Source organism: Protopterus annectens, chromosome 4.part1, assembly GCF_019279795.1.
Source record: "Protopterus annectens isolate FY-2018-M chromosome 4.part1, PAN1.0, whole genome shotgun sequence".
Classification (NCBI taxonomy): domain Eukaryota; kingdom Metazoa; phylum Chordata; order Ceratodontiformes; family Protopteridae; genus Protopterus; species Protopterus annectens.
Genome location: NC_056734.1, coordinates 633,301,992 through 633,320,082, shown reverse-complemented (window position 1 = coordinate 633,320,082; position 18,091 = coordinate 633,301,992). Strand labels below are relative to the sequence as shown.

Sequence of the window (18,091 nt, the reverse complement as noted above, 5' to 3'; positions counted from 1 at the left end):
ACACACACACACACACACACACACACACACACACACACACACACACACACACACACACACACACCTGACCAAGCAAACCCAGCGATCAACACCCAGCCCTTCACCTACCTAGCCCAGCGACTGACCCAACAGCAAGCTACAGACTGATCCGCGCACCCGAACAAACAGACCGATCCACGAAAAAGCGACTGAACAACAGCAAGCAAGCCCACAATCCAAACACCTACCTGAAGCCGAAGCCCGCGCCCTGAAAAAGTCCCATGAGAGCAGCTCAGTCCTCCTCATTGGTCCTGACTGCGGCTGAAGCAGTCCGGACCTCCTCTGTTCTCCATGTCCATGTGTCCATATCAGGACTGCTGGTAAGGCAGTCTGGGATCGCTCACTGTTTTTATGTTTTACAGATTTATTTATTTTTGTTATTTTCTAAGTGGGAGGGCTGCAGTCCAATAGGACGAGCCGCCCCTGCCCAAAGTGCCCCCTGCCGCTTGGCGCCCTGAGGCAATTGCCTCACTTCACCTCTCGTAGTTACGCCACTGTGCGAGTGGTACTGAGAAGATATCACAGTGTTTCAGAGGGTTAAAAAAAATCATAAGACAACATTATTCAAGCTGCTAATCTAGTTAAATCCAAAGTTATCAGATACATCAGTACTGAATATCCTACCTCACTGAAAAGCTGCCAGGCAAGAGAATAATCAGAATTGTAAAATGAGAGGTCCCTAATTACCCCAAGTATTTTAAAGCATTCTGCATGACTACTTTTTGTGCCATTGTTGAGAAACCTGGACAAACGTAGAATTACTTGTGGGTCCAAGTAAGGAGGATGGTCTCACAGAATACTTATCGGACTAAATGGCATACATTTTCAGCTTTCAAAGCTGCAGGTTGTTAAGGATTCCAAAGAGGTAGAGATAGGGACAGTTGGTAGATGGTTAAAGGTTTATAGTATTTCAGGCCAAGAATAGATCAGCCAGACTAGGCTTAAGAACTTCAGCTACCATGCTAGGAGTCTCGTAAGATTTCACAGTATGAATTTGTACTTCTGCATTGTCAGTTATTGTTTATAATAAGCTTGCTTTTACTGAATTGAAGCAAGAAAAACAAAGTGCATACAGAAGTGGAAATAATGGTTCAATGATGTCTTGTCTTTGTGTACTAATACTAAACATTAAAACTAATATGATTAAGAGAGCCATGCCTAAAAAAGAGAACTACAAAAAAGTGAATAGAAATAGAATATAATGAGAAAATGAGTTTTACGTTTGTCATAATTTCCATTATTAAGGATTTATTGCACCACTGGGAGTAGGCCTACAGGAGGAAATTACTCAGGGCAATTATTCCTTAAACTGGAGAAAAATGGTACACTGCAGGTAAGTTATTAATTAAAAAAAATAATTTGGGTCTCTCAGCTAATTTAAGCTTCACTCAATCATTTAATTGGTCTGCAGAACTGTAAAAGAAAATGCCTGAGATATATCATTGCCTGAGGCAACAATAGACAGCCACTGCTCAACTTTCAAACTGTACTTCCTTTGTGACACTGGCATTGGATGTTCATGAGTATAAAACATACAAGCTGAGGAAATGGTAGCCATTTACAACTAATTGTCCGTTACAGACTGTGTTTCACAGTTATTGAGAATTTGCTGGTAAGAAACAGAAAATAGAGCTACACAATGCATTCTCAAGAATATGAATTAGATTTAAAGGGACCATCTACTAAATATGTTGTGCTCTAATCCGACCAACTAGAAATGTAAAATCAGCTATGTATGTACAAGGGATTTTGAAGTGCAGTATGATTTAAATTGTGATACACTCTGTAGAATAATTGAGTATGCCTTCTGGACTTTTTTTGCAAAACTAATAGCATTTACTACAAAATTAGTTATTACTGCCTTATACGAAACTCCTGAAAATGTGTGATAAATACATAAACAAAAACAAACCAATAAACACCAAACTCTGCAACCTCAGAAGAATAGAGGTAAGTGAACCATTACAGCACTTTTAGGCTAGCTCTTTTACTGCTTGACAGTCAGCATTTCAAAATCAGAGCAAAATCTGTGTGTATACCATTTGATTTCTTGGGAAAATGTGGAAGCATGAACCTCTTTACATCATCCCCACTATATGAACCACCATGGCAATTGACCCTGAGTTTTTTGTAAAATGTAAAAGCAGAAGCACTTACTGCTAGACCCTTTTGTCGTTACACTGTCTCCTTCAATCGTACCATCAAATGAATGTGCTGAAACACTGATACTGTAATTTCCTCCTGGGATCAGTCCTGTGATGTTAACATAGTCAGTTTCTACAACCATACTCTCAGAAGAACTTCCAGTGATATTAATGATGTAGTAGCTGTGAAGTCCTACTGGAGCAGTCCATGTTAGGAACAGTGAAGTTGTTGTGGTATTTATTATTGTAAGGTTCCTTGGCATTTCAGGCTCTGAAATAGGAAAATACACAGTTAATCATATAATAATTATTGAATATTTCAGTCTAAAGTAGTAAATTAAGAAAATGGAGTAGTTGCACAGATGTCTAGTTTAGGGTAAACTGTCACTGCTAAAACAGAAAAAGAAAGAAACATTTTTGTTTTGAAATAACAACGAGCCTGGTCACCTACATTTAATAGCTACTATAAGATACAAACAACAGTAGCTCAAGTGCATCAATAATCCAAGAGTAATGGCGGCAAGAAATTTAAAATTAAGCCTGTGACATTATCTGATATTTCTTTTTTTTTTAAAACAAGTTTATTGCTTTAACATATAAGAGAAATATCATAACAATTTTATACAAATAATTAAAAATAGGTATTATTATAATATTCAACAAAACAACTAAAGTATTTACAAAGACATCCACTACAATCAGATCAATTAATTAAACTAAAATACTGTGCTATTGAAATTAGAATTTTTTTAACAAATTTTGTAAATTATCCCATACAATAAAATGTGATGTTTTTCTAGTTGTTCTCATTCTAATTGTGCTTATTTCCATATGACACATTATATTCATAACATTTTTAAATTCATTGAACGAAGGAGGTGTATCTGAAATCCAATTTCTAGTTATTATTTTCCTAGCCACTGCTAGGATAGACCATAACAAAGGAAGCTTAATCTTTTTAACACATTGAGGTACAGGTGTGTTGAATAATATAAGAGACTTAGAAATAATGAAATTATCTGTAAAAAGAGCCTGCAAAAATTCATTAATTGACTTCCAGTATTCTTTCAACTTCATACAGTCATAAAACATATGAGCCCAGTCAGCATTAATTTCTACATTACATCTCTTACATAGATTATCTTTATTATTAATTTTATTCATCATCAAAGGTGTATAAAAAGATCTATGTAAAAAATTTCCATGTATAAAGTCTCCAGACAATGGAAGATGTAGTTCTATAAGCAGATTCCAATATATATTGTTTATCTTGTTGAGTTGGTGGGTCCCCATTAATAGAGGTGAAATAATTCCAGTATGAATCTACATTGTAAAAAGTTTCTTGTCTGATAATTTTATGTATATATGAAAGTTTACCTTTATCAGAAACTTTATGCTGTAAATTTATTATCAAGTAATCAATCAGTTTTGGAATAGATTCTTTAACTGTTATAGACATTAGATCTATTCTATCAATGAGATGTTGTCTAAAGATCTGAACCTCTAACCAGCAAGTTTCTCTTAGATCAAATTCTTGTTTTAAGAAATCTAGATTTTAACTTTATTATCAGATATCAGCTGATACCAGTACTTTAGATTATTATCTATAGCTAAATGAGCTCCTTCAGAAGTAGATGACATAAGCATACCCTGAGTATAAATTATAGGAATACAATAAAATTCCATTCCCTATACTTAGGGTGCATGAATATAAAGTTACGATAACTAATAATAATATTTAATGGGTAACAGACCATATGTTTAGGTGTAATAGGTGAAGTACAAAATTCCTTTAGCAACCACAACATGGAGTTATTTATAATCATATTTTTATGTGTTAAGGAGATTTTCATGAAGTGCATACTAATTAGCTCCCAATAATCTTTCCATTTTATGACATATGACCGATCTATTAATAAAGTAATAACTTTTATAATAGAAGAGATAATATATAAATTAAAGTCTGGAAAAGAAATACCCCTTGAGACCAGCTATTAGTATGTTTCTTTAATGCAATCCTAGGTCTATTAGGTGCCCATAAGAAATTTAACATTAGTGTATTCAGTTTCTTGATAGTTATTTTTGTAGGTGAAAGTATTATTGATTGTATTAAGTATAAAATCTTGGGGAATATTATCATTTTAATAATTGTAAGTCTCTCCTCCATAGTAAAAAACATATTATTCCAGGTATTAAAAAAGATTTTGTATATTAAGAAAACAGGTATTATAGTTATTATATATAATAGATTTAATATCTTTAGATAGTATTATACCTAAATAAGTTATCTGACCTGAGTTGGGTACATATTTAGTAAAATCACTAATGAGAGTATTTTTTCGTGTATATATAGGTAGTATTTTAGTTTTTTCTTCATTGAATATTAAACCAGAAATACTTTTAAAATTCATCATTTTATCAAATAAAGACTGCATAGAAGAATTAGATCCTGCTGATGTAATTAGAACATCATCTGCAAAAGTTGAATTTTTGATGTTGTATTTTCTTCTATTTCAAAACCCTCTATGTCAGTACTGTTTCTAATCAAATTAGCCCAAGGCTCCATTACTAAAGTGAATAATAGTGGAGAAAGTGGACATCCTTGCTTTGTACCTTTAAGAATGGGTATTTTTTGTGAAACATATGTTCCTACCTTAATATAAGCCAGCGTTCCTTTGTATAAATGCTCAATTAAATTTACAAATGCATCAGAGAAATTTGTGCACTGCAGTAAGGTAAACAGATAGTCCCAACTTACTGAATCAAATGCTGAACCTATATCAAGGCTAATGAGTGTTAAATCTTTCTTTTTCCTATTTGCAAAATCAATTAATGTTAAAGTTCTTCTTATATTATCAAAAGTATTTCTATTTACAATGAAGCCCATCTGATCTATGTCTATAATGCCGGGGATAATTGTCTTCAATCTATCAGCAAAAATACTCATAAGCATTTTATAATCAACATTAAGTAATGAGATGGGTCGATATGAAGAACATCTAGTTGGATCTTTATTAGGTTTTAAAATTGGTGAAATAAATGTATATTGCCAAGATGGGGGGGTTATTAACTCAGTTTGGGCCAGAATAAAAACCGTATGTATTAATGAATATGTAGTTTTAGAAAGGATTTTATATATCTCTGGTATAATACCATCATTACCCGGTGCTTTGTTTGATTTAAGCTTATTTATTTGTGTAATAACTTCTGTATATGAAATACTCTTGTCCAATAGTTTAATCTGTTGTTTATTAAGCTTTTTATTCATGTTTGTGGTTATAAACTCCTTTATTTTATCTTTAGGTTCCATGTTAATGTTGTTATGGTTAATCTTGTGAAAGTGATTTCTAAATTCATCCAGTATTTCTGGTATACTAGAAACATTCTTCTTTTTCCTTAGAGAAAAGATTTCTTTGATATGGTTTTGTTTATTCAATCTTTTGTTTTATTTTTAAGTCTATGTAAGTATTTGGGGCTTATTGAATAAGACAAAACTTGTATTTCTCTAAAGTTATTTTAACTTTATGAGTTAAAATTTCTTTGTATTTCTCATTTAGTTTGTTTATTTCTTCAATAACTTTCTTGTCCATAATATTTTATTTATTATTATGTTTATAAGAGTCTAGTTTACTTTGAATATCTAACAATTCCTTATCCCAAGATTTCCTTTTGTTATTATACCATCTGATACTTTGTCCATATAGATATGATTTTAAGGCATCCCAAACATAGACAATGGAGACTTCAGGAGTATTATTTATGTCTAGAAAATGTTGTACTTCTGAAAGTATATATTCTTTATAGTCTTTTAGCTGAGTTAAGTATGCTGGTATCCTTTTGATCTGAACATTACGAGTATTTTTATCATGAATTCAAAACAATTGAGTTATGATCAGATATAGGACATGAAATGATTTTGGAATTAATTAAATCTGTTACCATCTGGTTAGAAATAAAGACCCTATCTATTTTTGAATAAGTTTTGTATCTGTTAGAAAAAAAGGTGTATGGTAATGATTTTGACTCTATCTGATTATTAATATCATTCAAATGATAAGAATTAGCAAAATCATTTAAATGTTTTACATTAGATGTAATTCTTCTTTTCTTTATAGTGGTAGTATCACTTTCATGTAGTATACAATTAAAATCACCAGCTAAAATAATATCCCCTATAGAGAATGATATGATCTTATCAATATGATGTTTCACTGTATTAATACCAGTTCCAGGTATCCAGTATACATTAATTAAAGTGTAAGTCTTCCCATTAATTTGTATTGTAACCATACAAAACATTCCTTTGTCATCCTGATAAGACTTAATGGTTTTAGGAATGGGCATACTTTTATTCCATAAAATAGCCACTCCTCTTTTTTCTGAGAGTGCTCTGAACTAACCAATACTGCATACTTATTAGTGGCTAGTTTATCAATATCTTTTTTCAAGAGATGGGTTTCTTGCAGGAAGACTAGATTGGCCTTGTGTAGATTAATGTATCTTAATAGGCTTGCCCTTTTACACGGATTATTCAATCCATTAATGTTTAAAGAAATTCCTTTTAAAGATGTCATTTGGCATTTTAAAACTCAAGAATCTTATGATCGAAATAACAAATAACAAGATAAATAATGTTACATCTCCTCTTTTAGGTGTACCTTTAAATATAGCTGTATTTATTAAATCTCTTATGGGATTTTGTATAGGATTCAGTTTTGTTTGTAGTGACAATGAGTGTACAAAATATATTGTGGATGTCAAAACTATATACATATAACAATGAACAAGTGAAAATAATGTAAGGATTAAACCTTGCATCCCGCCTGAGTTGAAAACTCCAACTTAGAGCAGTATTTACTACTCAAGTTAACCCCTACCCTAAGCAGCAGTACCTCAGCTACCACCTTATCAATTTAATACTAGTTATATTTAACTGAGGTTAACAGTTTTCAATTCAATTATCTATCAAGACAAAACTACACATTTGGTAAAACAGCATCATATAAACTAAAATAAACTTTTTTTTTTTTTTTTTAAAACTGTTCATACTATTATATAGATCTATGTAATATATAACACTTGAATTCTAATAGCATTCAAATAATCTTAATGTTAGAAATCAAGAGGAGAGAAAATTATGTTCTAACATTCATTTAAATCAAAAACTTTGGCTAATATGATTCAGACATTACATGCATTAAGATGCATCTATTTTCTGTCATGTGAATTCTATCAACAGCTTCCAAAAAATCTTGAATTGTTTGTATATGAGCATTTACTTAAACTCATTATTGTCAATAGAGTAAAATATTGTATTCATAAAAATTATTATAAATCATATTGCATAGTTATGCAGATTCTCAGAAACACCTGCTATTACCTAAAAAAAAAAAGCCATCACACACATAAACACAGACACACACACATACATATACACACACACACACACACACACACACACACACACACACACACACACACACACACACACACACACACACACACATACATATTCACATACAGACAGATACATACACACACACACAAACACACACACACACACACACACACACACACACACACACACACATATATATATCTGATCTCACTGAGTTGTGTGTTAGTAGAGCACTATCCTACTTGCTGTCCCTAGAATAAATCTGTCTGCTTTATACAAAATAATGCACAGCAAACACATATTAGTAACCAGATTTTACAATCATGCTAACCTACTGCTTTAAAATATATCACATGACATTTCTTCCAGAATAGAGTTATAAGATTATTTATGCTTGCCAATCAGATGAATTAAATGAGTTATAGTAAAGTATATGTTTGGGACACAAGTTTTTAACACAGATTATTATGCTACTGTTAAGTAGATTTTCAAAACATTTAAATAAATGTTTCATTTTCTATGCCTTCTAAAATAAGATATTTACTTGCTTCAAGAAACTACATCATCCAAACTCATCATAACTGACATATTTTATGAATAGAGTATTTTTCCTGAATCTGTGGTGTGTCAGTGTGATAACCTTGTCAATGTTTATACTAACTGCTTTCAGTTTCTCTGTGAAAATTCTGTGAGTGAAGCTTCTGAGGAAACTCATGGACACTATGCATGAGACAGCCCACATCCCAGATTGTCTCCTTAACATTTTGGCGGAAACTTATTAAAACTTGTGGCAAACATTCATTTTGTCAATAGAGTAAAATATTGTATTCATAGAAATTATTATAAATCATATTGATAGTTATGCAGATTCTCAGAAAAAAAGCCATCACACTCACACACACACACACACATACACACACACACACACACACACACACACACACACATATATATATATATATATATATATATATATATATATATATATATCTGATCTCACTGAGTTGTGTGTTAGTAGAGCACTATGCTACTTGCTGTCCCTAGAATAAATCTGTCTGCTTTATACAAAATAATGCACAGCAAACACATATTAGTAACCAGATTTTACAATCATGCTAACCTACTGCTTTAAAATATATCACATGACATTTCTTCCAGAATAGAGTTATAAGATTATTTATGTTTGTCAATCAGATGAATTAAATGAGTTATAGTAAAGTATATGTTTGGAACACAAATTTTTAACACAGATTATTATGCTGCTGTTAAGTACATTTTCAAAAACATTTAAATAAATGTTTCATTTTTTATGCCTTCTAAAATAAGACATTTACTTACTACAAGAAACTACATCATTTAAACTCATTATAACTGACATATTTTATGAACAGAGTATTTTTCCTGAATCTGTGGTGTGTCTGTGTGATAACCTTGTCAATGTTTATACTAACTGCTTTCAGTTTCTCTGTGAGAATTCTGTGATTTGAAGATTCTGAGGTAACTCAAGGACATTGTGCATAAGACAGCCCACATCCCAGATTGTCTCTCTTAACATTTTGGCGGAAACTTATTAAAAACTAGTGACAAACATTCATTTAGCAGTGTAAATGCATCTAAACATGACAGAACCTCCACAATGTATTCCACAGATCATCACAGCCTCTATGCAAGTGAAATTAAACTCAAAATTACCAACAAGCAATAAAACTCAGCATTCTTCTCCCAACTCAATTTTCATACAAATCCTATTATTCACTGTGCCCACACAGTCTAAAGCATTTCTATATATTAATAAAGAAAAGAAAAGAGAGTAGAAAATAAAAGGGAGTGAGGCAGAAATAAAAAATGTAAGAGAAAGCTGTAAGAAGTATATACAATGGAATGTTACTTACTGTTTATATTAATAGAGTTAAAAATAAAACATATTATTTACTCTTATTTAGTTCTGATTATTATTAGTTAAAGCATGACAGATTATTTACAAACAAGCATAAGCAGTATAATCAAGAAAGTATAATTAGAAATAGCATTTGAAGAACTTATAAACTTTTACAAGAAATAAATATGTTATTATTCTATTAATGATATTTTCATTACTGTTCTCTCCCTGCCTCCCCCACCCTTTACCCACTACATAATCTAAATAGAATGTCATTGTTTAAACAAAGAAAATAATAAAAGAAGAAGGAAAAAAAAAGGTAAAGATAAAAAAATGTATCAAATTACTAACCTTACTTTTTCAGAAAGAAAACAAATCGAGTCACCGCCTGCCATTAAATCCTCAGGCATTTTGACTGGTTATGAAACAAAACATTTCTTTGCACATAGAGAATAACTTTGATTAAATCTTTTCCAAAATATTTGTGGCTTTCTGGAAATGCAGGAACTATATTCAAAAGATTAATAATGAACTAAAATGATGAGAGAGAAAAAACATATAACAAATCATTTGTTTTTAGTCTCTTCTTCTTCTCTGAAGTCTTCCAGGAAGCTTCAGTTGCCAATCTCTTTAATGAAGAACTAGCCCATTCCATTTCTTCTATTTTATCCAAAATCCTTTTTCTTTGACAAACAGTAAAGCAGAGTCTAAATCATCAAGACCTTAGGACCATCAGGAAGGAAGATTTTAAGCTTGGCAGGAAACAGAAGGTATGTTTTAAACTGTGCCTTTTTAAGCTCCCTTATTAGTGGCAGAAAAACTTTTCTTTTAGCAATTACCATGGAAGAATAGTCATTGTCAAAACGCACAGTTGTCTCATTAAACTTAACAGGAGCTTTAGCCCAAGCAGATTTAAGAACCATCTCTTTATCAAAAGATGATAGAAATCTAACTATAACTGATCTAGGATAGTTTTTGTTAGAGTTAGTATTAGCTATAGATCTATGTGCTCTTCGATACCAAAAGAGAATGCTTCTGGTAAATCTAAAGTTTTAGGGAGCCATGTTGTTAAAAAAGAAGTAATATTGTTACCTTCAATATTTTCTGGCAGTCCAAAAATCCTAATGTTATTGCGCCTAGATCTATTTTCCAGGTCATCCAGCTTTGTTTGTAAATGTGTATTTTGTTTCAGCAGAAACTCAATGTTGATTTCCTGTTCTTGTATTTTATTTTCCATGTCATTCACAGCTTCTTCTATGCCTGTCATCTGGATCTTCTGTTGTTGCAGGTCCATATGTAACAAGTCTATTTGTTTTGTAGTTTTTCTATGAAAGTGTCTATTTTAGTATCCATTTTATCCATCTTAGCAGTAAGTTGCTGGACTATAATTATCAGAGACTGAAGTTCTTTCTTGATGCTGGAGTCTTGAGAATTTGTCTTACTGGAACTCATTTCAGACTGATAAACTGACAGGAAAATTTCCAAAGTAATTTCTGACAGGAATATTATTAAGATTTCCTTTCTTTTTTAGATATAGTTCAAGAACTATATAAAACAAACATATTTAGAAAGAAAATTACTTCAAGAATTAATTTTTTAAGTAATTAATTCCTGTCAATGTAATGAAATTGGTGGAGCTGAAGAAATCTGCTGCTATCCTGTGTTCATCCTTGGCCACGCCCCCCTTATCTGATATTTCTAATATATGGTTATACTTACTCTAGAGATGCTATGACTAAAATCTAGTAGCATCATCATCAATATTTAACATAAAGCAATACATTGGTATATATTCTAGCTATGAGTTGTTAGCTACTGAAATTGAAATAAACCAAAGAGATTCTTCAGTTTGCTGAAACTAGTAAAAACATCGGCTTACTAAAACTGAAGAATACCTGGGAAAAAACATGGAAATATTTCCTTTAAATATTTGCTTTGTTAACTGGGTGAGAGACCTGGTTCAAAGAGCAGGGAACAGAGGAAGACCTGAGCTAGCTGAACAACTTTTAATTTTGTAAAAAGTCCTGTTTCTCCTGATGGAATATTTTTAAGGATTACACATGAGCATGCATCCTTGTAATTTTTGAAACATTAACTGGCTTCTTTTTCAGGAAATGCTGTCCAATAATGCAGACATTTGCCTTTTTTCCATAGAGTGACAAGGCTATACAATCTGAGGAAGCAGGATAACAGTGTGATGATCAGGAACTGCTTCTCCTAAATCATTTCTATATATAATTCTTTCTGATAATATATGGAGTTAGACTACTTTTTATTATGACGCTTTATTTATAACAATATTCTCTTCTTCTAAATCATTGGGTGCAATGTAATCCTCTGTCATTAAAGTTAGTTTGTCTCACTGGTAGGAGAACAGCAAATGTTGTATTGCTCTATACTTATATCTCAAAAGAAATGGTTGGATTGGGTATTTAAGTGAGATCTAAATAGTGTGGGGTTTATATAATTTCATTTTTTAATAATTTTCCACATCTCTAGTAATTTGAAAGTATCTTTTCTCCTAATGCATTCATCATCAGGACACTTCAATCTGCACTGAAGTTGTACAAGTTTACTAATTTTAGTCTCAGTTTTCATACTCTGAGTATGAACTTCAGTGCTAACTATTTTATAATAAATATTACTTAACTCAAGTGTAGAACAAATTACTATGAAATAGCAGTCATTGATATATGCCTTATGGCAATAAAGTTTAGAAAATTAAATTCCAAATGCATGGTAATTTTCTGAGGAGCGACTGTGCAATTTCAACATACAAGCCCCTGCAATGATCAACCAATATCAGTATGAGACATTTTAAGAGGATCATAAGAAATAAGTTCATTTTAGAGTTGATTAACTCCTCATGGTATTTCTATGCAAAGGCTCACTTTGTGAAACAGCATTTTTAGTTTTCTAAAGAGGACATGAAGACTAGAAATTGTTTTAATTTCAAATCTGGATAAAGGAGCATTCCTGTTGTCCAATAATACTGACTGTATAGTGCAGAAGTAATGCTTTATTAATGATGAAATGAAATAAAAACTGAGGAATAAAAATTCTTCAGATTAAGTAGTCTTAAAAAAAAACAGCTGGTGAAATTCAATACAAAGATAAAACATTTATTGTTTATTTATTTATTGACGTTTTTTGACCGGGAAAGTCCACTGGACTTGAGACCCATTTTCAGTGGAGGCACAGGGAGGAAAACCTCCAAGTTACATGAAAATCATTACATGAATTTGTAAGGAAACAATTAGTTGTAAAGCAAGTGAAATAATACAAAAAAAATCTAAACAACACATATGTTGTAAAAATGCACAATACAGTAACAATGGAACATTAGCATGTAGGAAAATTATACAGTTGAAATATTTAACAATACAGCTCTAGTGTTTTTTTTTTTGGGGGGGGGTAAGAAAAGGGAACGGTAAGTGTAGTGGGAAGGTAGAAATAGAGAGCTAAACTTAAAGGTAGGATAGATATAATTAGAATCTTATAGCTAGGTAGTAGGAATATGTAAATTATAGGTGGCATGTATTTAATGGTAGTATTAAAAGTAGAAAGTGACAGAAAAGTGAAAATGTGTTAAGATAGTTGTATAGATGTGTGGACTGGGATACTAAAGATTAGGGATAACTCATATGGTGTAACAGTATGACATATACATAAGTATATTTGCCATGTGAAACAGTTTTGCTAGATTAAGGAGGTTGTGGATATGTGTTGCATGTGCAGCTGGGGTTATCAGTGAGATGTTTTAGATTATGCTGTGTAATTCTATAACTGATTATGGGAGGGCATTCTACAGCTTAGTTATAAAATGGGAATAGAGCAGATAATTGTTTTTTTACTAGGTTTTGATACTTTATGTAGGTTTTTGTTGTTAGAGCATAGATTTTTGGATGGGACATAAGGTTCAATGATATTTTTATTGAAGGGCAACACTTGGGTTTATAAATGAGTTTATGGGGAAAGGTAAGTTGTGTGTAATGTAGGTAATGTGCAAATTCTAGCCAGTTTAGTTGTCTAGTGACCTGGTAATGGTGGGTGCAATCTGGTTGGGCTGATACAAATTTTGCAATTTTATAATAACATGTCTGCAGTTTGTGTTGCAAAGAGTTGCGGAGATTGGCGAAGATAGGAGTCCTATATAGTAAGGTTGGAAGGAGAAGACTTTTTGAAAGTTTTATTTGGATGGATTTGTCTAAGTATTGTTTGTTTCTGTAAAGTTTGCGTAATTTGAAATTAGTCTTTTTTATTGCATTATTGATATGCAAGTCAAAGCTAAGTTTGTAGACAATAGTAATTCTTAGCAGTTTGGCCTGATTTACTAACTCTATTTGTGTTTTATTTATGGAGACTATAGTAAAGTCTGTGGAAACAGGTTTAGATGCAAAGATGAGTAGTTTAGATTTATTAGGGTTAAGCAATAGCTGTGATTGGTTTAGCCAGAGTTCTATGGATGTAAAGGCCTTTAGTGTTAACTTTTGGAGGTCAGAGAAGTTATTGAAGGTAAAGATTATGGTTGAATCGTCTGCATATTGTATGGTAGCATAGTCAGAGGGAACTTTATGTAGGTAATTTATAAAAATGTTGAATAGTAGAGGTCCTATGATTGATCCCTGGGGTACTCCTATGTTAATATGAAAAAAGTATTTAGAGGACTTGCGTAGGGTAGATGAAGGACATATATATGGAGAAGCTCTCAGAGTTCTTCAGAAATGCAGTTGTATGAGGCAGATGTTTTTAATATCATAATGAAGTGCCACCAGCTGAATTAAAGATATCTTCAAAATTATCAAAACAAACCACTTTGAATTCCACATCAATAAGAATATGTGTGGTATCAGAAGAATTCCTTTGTTTCTCAAAAGAAGTAAACACGCATCATGTGTAATATATTGATATGTTCAACAGGTAGTCATATCTTTCAAAAAATGATTATAAAAATGTCACAGAACATGTACACAAAGTGAAACTTCTACTGAGGAAAAGATCTGAAGAAGGTGAATTGAACATAAAGAGTGCACAATGGCAAGTATGAATCTCAGGCAGTATACAAAGGATGACTACGAAAAAGAAGAAGAATCACAAAAAAGAGTGGCAAGTAGAGAAAATGTATAACTTTATTTGACAAGCATAAAAGTTACACAGCATTTCTCAGTTTGAGAGACAGCTTGATGACATCGCATGTGACAGAAGTGAAATTAGCTGCAGTCGTGAGAAAAAGCAGTCTAATGTAAATTATTAGTAAAATAATAAAAAGTAAATACACATCTATATTACCTTATGACTTTGCATGTTTTACTAAAAATGCAAGCATCTGAAAATGTTCCTATATTTGCAGAAATAAAGCTCCCAAATTGATCAAAAAAGTGCAAAAACATATGTGTGAGTGGTACTGGGAAGATATCATAGTGCTTTAGAGTTTTAAAAATTCATAACACGACATTGTTCAAGCTGCTAATCTAGTAAAATCCGAAGGTATATTGTACGTCATTACTGAAAATCATACCTCACTGAAAAGCTGTCAGGCAAGGGAATAATCAGAATTGTAAAATGACAGGTCCCTAATTAGCCCAAGTATTTTAAAGCATGCCTCCTTTTTGTGCCATGGTTGAGAAACCTGGACAACCGTAGAACTACTCGTGGATGCAAGTAAGGAGGATGGTCTCACAAACAACTTATTGGACTAAATGGCATACATTTTCAGCTTTCAAAGCTGGAGGTTATTAAGGATTCCAAAGAGGTAGAGATAGGGACAATTGGTAGATGGTTAAAGGTTTATAGTATTTCAGGCCAAGAATAGATCAGCCAGACTAGGCTTAAGACCTTCAGCTACCATGCTAGGAGTCTCGTAAGATTTCAAAGTATGAATTTGTACTTCTGCATTGTCAATTATTGTTTATAATAAGCTTGCTTTTACTGAATTGAGACAAGATAAACAAAGTGCATATGGAAGTGGAAAAAGTGGTTCAATGATGTCTTATCTTTGTGTAGTAATACTAAACATAAAACTAATATAATCAAGAGAACCATGCCTAACAAAGGGAACTACAAAAAGTGAACACAAATAAAATATAATGAGAAAATGAGTTTTACATTTGCCATAATTTCCATCAATGAAGATTTCTTGCACCACTAAGAGTAGGTCTAGAGGAGGAAAGCACTCAGGGCAATTATTCTTTAAACTGGGTATACCTGGTACACTGCAGGTAAGTTATTAATTCAAAAAATAATTTGTCTCTCAGCTAATTTAAGTTTCACTGGATCATTTAATTGGTCTGCAGAATTCTAAAAGAAAATGGCTGAGATATATCATTGCCTAAGGCAAATGTAGGCAGCCACATCTCAACTTTCAAACTGTACTTCATTTATGACACTAGCATGACTATAAAATATACAACCTGAGGAAATGGTATCCATTTATGACTAGGTATCCACAACAGACTGTCTTTCACAATTATCCAGAATGTGCTGCTAAGAAACAGAAAATAGAGCTACACAATGCATTCTCAAGAATATAAATTAGATTTAAAGGGACTATCTACTAAAAATGATCTGCTCTAATCCAACGAACTAGAAATATAAAATCAGCTATGTATGCACAAAGGATTTCAAACTGCAGTTTTAATTTAAATTTTGATACACTCTGTACAATAACTGAGTATGTCATCTGGACTTTTTCTGCAAAATTAATAGCATTTACAACAAAAATTAGTTACTACTGCCTTACACCAAGCTATTGGAAATGTGTAACAAATACATAAACATGACTACAAAACAATAAACACCAAACTCTGCAACCTCAGAAGAATAGAGGTAATTGGACCATTACAACACTGTTTGGCTAGCTCTTTTACTGATTGACAGTCAGCATTTCAAAATCTGTGTGCATACCATATGATCTCTTTGGAAAATGTGGAAAAATGAACCTCCTTACATCATCCACACTATATGAACCACCATGGCAATTGACCCTGTGTTTTGTGTAAAATGTAAAAGCAGAAGCACTTACTAGTAGACCCTTTCATTGATACACTGTCTCCTTCAATCGTCCCATCAAATGAATGTGCTGAAACACTGATACTGTAGTTTCCTCCTGGGATCAGTCCTGTGATGTTAACATAGTCAGTTTCTACAACCATACTCTCAGAAGAACTTCCAGTGGTATTAATGATGTAGTAGCTGTGAAGTCCTACTGGAGCAGTCCATGTCAGGAACATCGATGTTGTTGTGCTATTTGTTATTGTAAGGCTCCTTGGTATGTCAGGCTCTGAAAAAGGAAAATACATAGTTACTCATATAATACTTCTTGAATATTTCAGTCTAAAGTAGTAAATTAAGAAAATTGAGTAGTTGCACAGATGGCTAGTTTAGGGTAAACTGTCACTGCTAAAACAGAAAAAGTAAAAAACATTTTTGTTTTCAAATAACAGCAAGACTGGTCATTTACATTTAATAGGAACTGCAAGATCCAAACCACAGCAGCTCGAGTGCATCAGTAATCCAAGTATAATGGCAGCAAGAAATTTTAAAATGAAACCTGTGACATTATGTGATATTTGTAATATACTGTTATTCTTACTCTAGAGATGTTATGACTAAAATCTAGTAATATCATCATCCTCAATATTTACCATAAAGCAATACCTTGGTCCATATCATTCAAGCTATGAGTTGTTAGTTACTGACATTGACGTAAACCAAAGAGATTCTTCAGTTTGCCGAAACTACTAAAAACATCAGCTTAGTAAAACTGGAGAATACCTGGGAAAAAAAAAATGGAAATATTTCCTTTACATATTTGCTTTGTTAACTGGGGGAGAGACCTGGTCCAAAGAGCAAGGAACAGAGAAATGCCTGAGTTAGCTGAACAACTTGTAAGTTTATAAAAAGTGCTGTTTCTCCTTGTGGAAAAATGTTAAGGATTACACATGAGCATGCAGCCTGCTATTTTTGAAACATTAACTGGCTTCCTTTACATGAAATGATGTCCAATAATGCAGACATTTGCCTTTTTTCCATAAAGTGACAAGACTATACAGTCTGAGGAAGCAGGATAACAGTGTGACGATCAGGTACTGCTTCTCCTAAATCATTTCTATATATAATTCTTTCTGATAATATATGGAGTTAGACTACTTTTTATTATGACGCTTTATTTATAACAATATTCTCTTCTTCTAAATCATTGTGTGCAATGTAATCCTCTGTCATTAAAGTTAGTTTGTGTCACTGGTAGGAGAACAGCAAATGTTCTCTATCTCTATCCTTATATCTCAAGCAAAATGTTTGCATTGGTTATTTAAGGGAGATCTGAATTGTGTGGGGCATTCTGCATGCCTCCTTTTTCTGCCACAGTTGAGGAACCTGGATGACCATAGAATTTCTTGTGAGCCCAAGTAAGGAGGATGGTCCCACAGAGTACTTATCAGACTAAATGACATATATTTTCAGCTTTCAAAGCTGCAGGTTATTAAGGGTTCCAAAGAGGTAGAGATAGGGACAGTTGGTAGATGGTTAAAGGTTTATAGTATTTCAGGCCAAGAATAGATCAGCCAGACTAGGCTTAAGAACTTCAGCTCCCATGCAAGGAGTCTAGTAAGATTTAAAAGTATGAATTTG

The 18,091-nt window shown here is 32.5% G+C and overlaps 1 protein-coding gene across 1 annotated transcript in view; it reads right to left on the bottom strand.

Annotated features, from left to right (window-relative positions):
* Positions 1 to 18,091, bottom strand: part of LOC122801261 (fibronectin-like) — a 363,509-nt gene that overhangs the window by 287,950 nt on the left and 57,468 nt on the right. Inside the window, exon 2 of the mRNA XM_044070812.1 lies at positions 16,482 to 16,739. Coding sequence (XP_043926747.1) covers positions 16,482 to 16,739 — 258 coding nt within the window. The remainder of the gene's footprint in view (positions 1 to 16,481; positions 16,740 to 18,091) is intronic.